The 7,783-nt window shown below is 37.3% G+C and overlaps 1 protein-coding gene across 1 annotated transcript in view; it reads left to right on the top strand.

Moving 5' to 3' along the window:
- The window catches only part of LOC106942543 (protein NLRC3-like), a gene marked incomplete at its 5' end in the record, with an annotated part of 20,336 nt that extends 12,581 nt beyond the window's left edge, over window positions 1-7,755 (top strand). The window contains 4 exons of the mRNA XM_015025861.1: window positions 2,947-2,950; window positions 3,186-3,358; window positions 4,266-4,451; window positions 7,290-7,755. Of these exons, the coding sequence (XP_014881347.1) occupies window positions 2,947-2,950; window positions 3,186-3,358; window positions 4,266-4,451; window positions 7,290-7,467 (541 nt within the window). The remainder of the gene's footprint in view (window positions 1-2,946; window positions 2,951-3,185; window positions 3,359-4,265; window positions 4,452-7,289) is intronic.
- Between the last annotated feature and the right edge of the window lie 28 nt (window positions 7,756-7,783).

Raw genomic sequence — 7,783 nt, 5'->3', positions numbered from 1 at the left:
GGTTCTGATCCGGTTACCAAGTCGGGTCTCCAGCTGATGATCAGAAACCAGCAGCCAAAGCCTTCAGTCTATGTAGGTTATTGTTCTATGATAGGAGTTCTCAAAGTGGGCAGTACCGCCCCCCAGGGGGCGTTCAGAGGACAGCAGGGGGCGCTGGCGGACATTTTTAAAAAAGTGGGGCGCTGGGATGCCTTTGGGGGGCGTTTGGTCGAAGGTAAACTTTACACCTTAAATGCACAACAATGTCAGTTAGAGCAACTTGGTAAAACTGCATTGTGTAACATTAAAACATGCGTGGCTGCAACTGTATGCTCTTCTTGTATTGAGTGTTTGTAGCTTCTGTTAGCTTCTTGGCGCAGCTCCGTTCTCCTGCTACTGCCCTCACTGTGTATCCCTCTGAAAAATGAACCCATTTAAATAAAGAAATCCCTCCATGGGTGATACCACGATAGAGAGCGTTCATTTTATAGCGTTAACACCGGTGTTGTAAGTGGTCCGGTATGAAACGGGAGTGATGGAACAACACAACACTTTTAAATCTCAATAATCAGAATGCAGAAATTGTTTCCGTTGTTTTAAAAGGTTTATGTCAGTCTGCCTTTTCCCCATCGATACGCTTCCCGACCGCCCTGCACCTTAGGGGCTTAAAAAAATGACTCGCACATCGCGCAAAACTCTGAAACAGGAGAAGCGGGATATAAAACGGAGCGACGAACTAGATGTGAATTATGGCATAAAAACAGAGAATCTGACGCTGAACAGTGAAAAATCAACACATGATGTGAAACATGACGATTAGGCGGCGCAGCAGGTGATGAGTGAAGATTACTGATGGTCAATAAATGATAAAATAAATCTAGCAACAGGAACTAAAGTGGACATGGCAATAAACCGAGAGAGGATAATACTAATCAAACGAAACTAAATGAAATGAATGAAGAACAAAATGCAAGAATAAACAAAGAATCTAAAGTAAATACAGAGGAATAAACTGGTATGGCAAGACCTTTCGAGCAATAATAATCTGTATTCTTGCCATGCAGAGACTGTATGGCAAGAATAAACAGACACTATTTCCAGATAAAAGGTAAAATAATATTATTGAAGTGCCATGGGTTTGTTGAGACCATATCTAGTACTGAGAATAAATATATCTTACAAACCATAACAGTAAATAACTTATCACTTATTTATGTTTTTAATTAGATTTGATATATTTGTTTCTTCGATATTATTTTTCATGTCAGTGTTAATGTCATGAGACTGATGACTCCATGACACTTTCAATTTGACTCATTAGGATTTGATTAAGAACCAGATTTGTTCTTTGTAATTTCTGTCCAGTAAAACTATTAATCTATAATCAATAGACAGGTCTAATGAAGATATAATCCATGTTTCTGTCTCATATTTGTGTGGCATTAAAAGGACCTGGAACTTTTGTTTTTCCACTGAAAGCTCTGGTTTGAACAATAAAAGCCATGTTGGTGAAATTTTATGGATGATACTCTGATGTCCCATTCTCCCGAAGGCAGCACAGAGCTGCACCACCAGAAACTGACAATCACTGAAGAGAAGAAGAGTTATGATTAATGTAGTTACGGTTCTATCCATGTTTTAATGTTGCAGAGCTCAGTCGTTTTGCAAATACATCAAAGTTTAAACTGGCATGTTGTTCATCTTTTATCTGGTCATTTTGTCTAATATTTAATAACTAGAAAATGGCACAGAACAAGAATATTTTTCCACTCTGATTGGCTGCTGTCAGGCCTACTGATTTTAACTTGAATGTTCATTGCATTTTTCATAGACGCCTGTGAAAATAATTTCTGTTCCCATGAGTTTTTTTGTTCTCTGGGAAATTATTTTTGATGATAAATACAGAAACAAGCATAAAAATAAAAACATCTACAATAGTGATAGTAATATTACTGATAAAATAATGGTCAGAGCAAAGTACCCTGCAAATACTTTGGTGGGGGCGGTGAGGGACCTGGATAAGGGCTGCGGGGGCGCTGGCCCAAAAAGGTTGAGAAACACTGTTCTATGAGCAGCAGCCTGGATGAGCTGAGCTGTTATAGAGCAACAAATGAAGGAGAGAATTGAACGCTGGCGTTTCAATCAGCAAACACTGAACACATGAAGAAGAAACACACACAGCTTCTCTTTACATCACAATTTGTTAACACAGCAGCCCAACTTTACAGTTAAATTACTGGATCAATAAAGTCTGATCGTCACTAAACTGGGAACTTTAAATTGAAACTACAAACAAATAATCAGCAGAAAACAGAATAAATCTCAATCAGGCTGCTGTGTGTGTGTGTGAGAGAGAGAGAGAGTGAGGCTATGCTGGCTAAAGCTATGCTAGGTAAAGTCATGCTAGTTAAAGCTATACTAGACCGGCTCAGGTCCATCTGAGCGTGGTGGATCCAGAAGTTCAGTCTCCAGCCTCAGTCACTCCTGGTCAAGCTCCCCCAGACAAACCTGTCAAGGCTGCAGTCATCCCTGGTTCTCTTTTTCACCATTACAATTTTTCCTTCCGCTCAACTTTCCCTGAATATTTTTGGATGCAGCTCTCTGAACAACCAGCTTCTTGACCTTTCCAGGCCTCTGTCCTTATTGTCCATGACTGTCTTTTGGACATCTGTCCATCCAGCAATCGTCCCCATGTTTGGGTCCTACTGACCATGACTGAGACCATCTAGAGCAGGGCTGTTTAACTGCCGGCGCTCGGACCACTTCTGGGCCGATTTGGGGCAGCCCTTTGAGGTCACTATAGCAAAAAAAAGACAATAATCTGAAAAAACATACATGATACAGAACTTGTTAAAGTTCAACATTTGATTCTGTCTTTTATTTAGACAGAATTTTGTTTTGAATTAAATTCCCTCCTCCCAAAAAAACTGATTAACTTCTAAATCTGAAATAAAATCTAACTTTCAGTCCTGTGAGTATCCTGTCATATCTGAGCTGGAGGTCAGTTGTATCAGCCAATCATCATTCAGTATTCCTGACATCAAAGAACTCTGCTCTGTGATTGGAGGATTATAGTGTTAAACTTTTACAGCATCTTATTGGTTTAATTAAATACATTTTCTACATTCTTTATTATTTATTTGTTCATATTTCAGTTTTAACTTGCATCCTGTTGGCTTCAGCTCATCTTTTATTCTTTATTCAGATTGTACAGCTGCAGTTTGTCAGAGACCAGCTGGACGTCTCTGTTCTCAGCTCTGAAGTCCAACCCGACCCATCTGACAGGACTGAAGTTGAGAGACAGCAACCTGGGAGATTCTGCAGTGAAGGAGCTCTGTGGTTTTCTACAGAATGAAGGCTGCAAACTACAAAAATTTGAGTAAGAAACTATACTTTAGTATGGAGATAAAACCTGAAGGAGACTAATGACAGGAGAGAAACTAAAGAGGAAACAATAAACCAAGAAAATCTAAAACTGATAAAAGAAAACTAAACAAAAAACACAGAGAACAAAATGCAAAAATAAACAAACTAAACTAAATACAAAGGAACACACTGATATGGAAAGACATTTTGAGCAATAATTAATTCAGGAGACTGAACAGAATATGACAAGAACTGAGATTTTATTTTATTTTTTCAGTTATAATGTAAGATAATGTTGGTTTGGCCCTCATGTTTTCAACTTAAACTCTGGTTTACACGGTATGTCATGTGGTGAAATTTAATTGATGACACTCTCACATCCCGTTTTCCTGAAGACAGCACAGGTGCAGCTAGTGAAGGTGGTTATTTGGCCTTTTGAAGGAGCTCTTGCAAAGTGATTGGCTAGAGCAGAGCGACAATCTGGTTCTGGTTGGCTGAGGCATGGTAATCGATGATGCAGAAGGCTGAAGAGAGTCTCCCAGGTTGAATTTACGCCTAGGCTTTATTACCTAAATATGTCACATAAAATAACTGCGAAAAGTAAAAGCTTCTGCTCTCAAATAATCTGAAACTGTTAATTGCAGTTATCCCTGGTGCTGGTGCACATTTTCACCACCACAGTTATATTTATATAGATGATCTGTGCTGTGTGGTCAGTTGTATCAGCCAGTCATCATTCAGTATTCCTGACATCAAAAAACTCTGCTCTGATGTTATTGGAGAGTTGTAGCTTTAGTCTTTTCCAGCATCAGATCAGTTTAATTAAATTCATTTTCTACATTTTTATTATTTATTTGTTCATATTTCAGTTTTAACTGCATCCTGTTGGCTTCAGCTCACATCTTTTATTCTTTATTCAGATTTGGGGGCTACAGTTTGTCAGAGACCAGCTGGACTTCTCTGTTCTCAGCTCTGAAGTCCAACCTGTCCCATCTGATAGAACTGGATCTGAGCTACAGCAACCTGGATGATTCTGGAGTGAAGAATTTCTTCACTCCTAAAGAAGGTTTTCTACAGGATTGTGGCTGCAAAATACAACAATTAAGGTCAGAAACCATGTTTTAGTGTGAAAGCAATACAATTTGAAGGAAGCCAATAACAGAAGAGAAACTAAAGAGGAAACAACAATAAACCAAGAAAATGTAAAACTGATCTAAGAAAACTAAACAGAAAAACACAAATATAATAATGCAAAATAAACAAATAAACAAAGGAACATGCTTATATGGCAAGACATTTTGAGTAATAATTAATACAAGAGACTGAACAGAATATGGCAAGAACTGAGATTTTATTTTTTTCAATTATAATGTAAGACCACAACTAAAACTGTAATATACTTTACAGACCATAATAGTAAAAATGGATTTATCACTTTGTAAGGTTTTCAATGAGATTTTATTTTATGTCTATTTTTAGTGTTATTTTTTTATATCAATGTTAATTCCATCCATGAGGCTTTTGACTCATGACACTTTCAGTTTGACTCATGTTGATTTGATTCAGAACCAGATTTGTTCTTTCTAATTTTTGGACAGTAAAATTATTGATCTATAAATCAATAGACAAGTTTATATAAAAATAGCATCCACTTTTCTATCCCATGTCTATATAAAATTAAGATAATTTGGCCATAAAAAGATTAGCAACTGTTGGTGACAATCAGTTTGAATTTAAATGTTTAGTCTGTTTTGAATGGCTGCTGCTGAACTTACATCATTTAAGTTAAATTTTTATTGCATTTTTATACAACTTTAAAATTTATTGGTCTAAACATGAGAAACTAATAATTCAATGATGTTTTTTTTAGATTTTTGATGAAAAATACTGAAACAACAACAACAATCAAAACAACAAAAATGATAATAATTATAATAATAATTTAACAAAATGTTAAAAAGTTTTTCCCTCTCATTTTTAAAAGCTCTAACATCTTGTTCAAAACTGAGAGTCTTTTTGAAGCCATTCATGGATATTATTATAAATATTAAAGTTATCTCTTCCAGCCTGGACTTATGGTAGAGCACATATGATAAAACTCACTATTTGGTTGTTGCTGCTCTGCCACATCTTGTGCCTGAAATAAAGTTTTTAGCCCAACAGGATTTAAAGGATTAAATATTAATGACAGTTTCCTGTCTGACCTCAATTTTGGGAATGAAAAGAGGAAGGAAGAGCTGTTGCCTTGCAGCAAGAAGGTTCTGGGTTCGATTCCCGGCCCCGGTCTTTCTGCATGGAGTTTGCATGTTCTCCCTGTGCATGCATGGGTTTTCTCCGGGTTCTCCGGTTTCCTCCCACAGTCCAAAAACATGACTGTCAGGTTAATTGGCCTTTCCAAATTGCCCCTAGGTGTGAGTGTGTGTGTGCATGGTCGTTTGTCCTGTGTGTCTCTGTGTTGCCCTGCGACAGACTGGCGACCTGTCCAGGGTGTACCCTGCCTCTCGCCCAGAACGTTAGCTGGAGATAGCCACCAGCACCTCTCCCGACCCCACTGAGGGACAAGGGTGAAAAAAAATGGACGGATGGATGAATGGAAAAGAGGAAGGAAACCAGGAGGTTTTTATTCTGAAAACCAGCCTGGACTCAGTGATCAGTGTCTTTAGATCAGGAGAGGATTGTTGCAGTTTATGACCAAGAATTGATTATTTTAAATGTCTCCATATGAATGTCGTCATGACGACACATTAGATTTGATCATAACTGTAAATATGATCAGTGATCAGAATCTAGTCTCCTTTATCTGCTGATCAATTATCCTGTTATTATTCCCAACCTGATGGATCGTTATGATCCTTTAAATCAGCAGGAGATCACCTGCATGTCCAGACTGGAGCTGATCTAGTCAGACTCTGAGCTCCTGCTGTAGTTTGTTGGTAGTTAACAGGGAGTTACTTTAGATTTCCAGCTCTGTGAACCTTCAGACTTTATTTACAGTCAATTATTTTATTATTGAGCTAATTGACTTTATTATTTTCACCTTTACTATTAAAATAGTTCAGAAATATAAAATGGTCCTTTGTGTCAAAACATCCTGTAGTTGGAAAAATAAATCAAAGATGTTAGAAGTTTTGTTTGAATTATGAACCAGAAACAGAAATGAAAATCAATCAGATCAATAAAGTCAATCAGTTTCATTATCAGTAAAACAACCTTGGACTCTTCAGATGCCACAGTAGATTTTACTTTGTTGGAAAGGAGAAATGACGGAAATAATTAATTTAAAATCCACAAATTATATAAATAAATATGATGTTCATGTCTACATAGATGTTTCTAAAATATATTAGAGTTGGAGAATCTTTGATTGATCCAGTTTAACATGAAAATGAGAAAATAATTAATGGAAGGAAATGTTTACATTTTATCATCATAAATAAAACATTGAGATCAATAATCAGTTCAGATTCCAGATCATCATCAGTAAGTTTATGATGGAACCATCTAGAAAACAGGCCTGGTATTTTATTAGAAATAAAACAAATATACAGAATAAACATGATAAACTTTTTAAGGTTCACTATATGTGAGGCTGCTGCTGAGGACGACCTGGAGGATGACCTCTGACCTCATCTGCCTCCTTAACTTGGCCAGCTGCTCATTAAAGGACCATCTACCCTCATCATGCTGTGATGTCACAGTTTGGTTCTGAAGGTCTTTTTGGTTCCAGTCCAGAACCACTGAGATATTCTAACATGATTAAATGTTCTGGTTCTACTGGTTTGGACTCTTTAAACCAGTTTGACTGGATCAGATGTTAGAATCAGTTCATCAAGTTTCTTTACATTCAGGGAAATTAATTTTCTACATTTTTATTATTTATTTGTTCATATTTCAGTCTTAACTGCATCCTGTTGGCTTCAGCTCATCTTTTATTCTTTATTCAGATTGATGGACTGTAGGTTGTCAGAGACCAGATGGACGTCTCTGTTCTCAGCTCTGAAGTCCAACCCGACCCATCTGAAGGAACTGAACCTGAACAGAACCAACCTGGGAGATTCTGGAGTGAAGGAGCTCTGTGGTTTTCTACAGACTGAAGGCTGCAGACTGGAGACATTGGAGTAAGATTTTAGTTCAGTTAATATTTCAGTGAATAATTATCTATAATTGATCATAAATCAAAGTTCATATCTTCTGTTCTAATAAATATTTTCTGAGTTTGTTCCTGGACTTGGATCCAGAGTTTAATTTAGTCCCTCTGTGTAACTGAGTTGGACCTGCTGACCTGAGGTCAGAACAGGACAGCATTCGGACCCCCAGTGTGTAGAAATCCCCCTCATGTCAAGCAGGTCAAAGGTCATTCATGATTGATGCTTCAACACTTTGATCAGAACCTGGAATGATTTTACTGACTAAAATCCTCCAACACAACATGACCCAG

This window comes from Poecilia latipinna, unplaced genomic scaffold (genome assembly GCF_001443285.1).
Source record: "Poecilia latipinna isolate Pla-1442-1.1 unplaced genomic scaffold, P_latipinna-1.0 Scaffold4365, whole genome shotgun sequence".
Taxonomy (NCBI): Eukaryota; Metazoa; Chordata; class Actinopteri; order Cyprinodontiformes; family Poeciliidae; genus Poecilia; species Poecilia latipinna.
The sequence above is the reverse complement of the archived record's forward strand: the minus strand, read 5'-3'. Positions and strand labels throughout refer to the sequence as shown.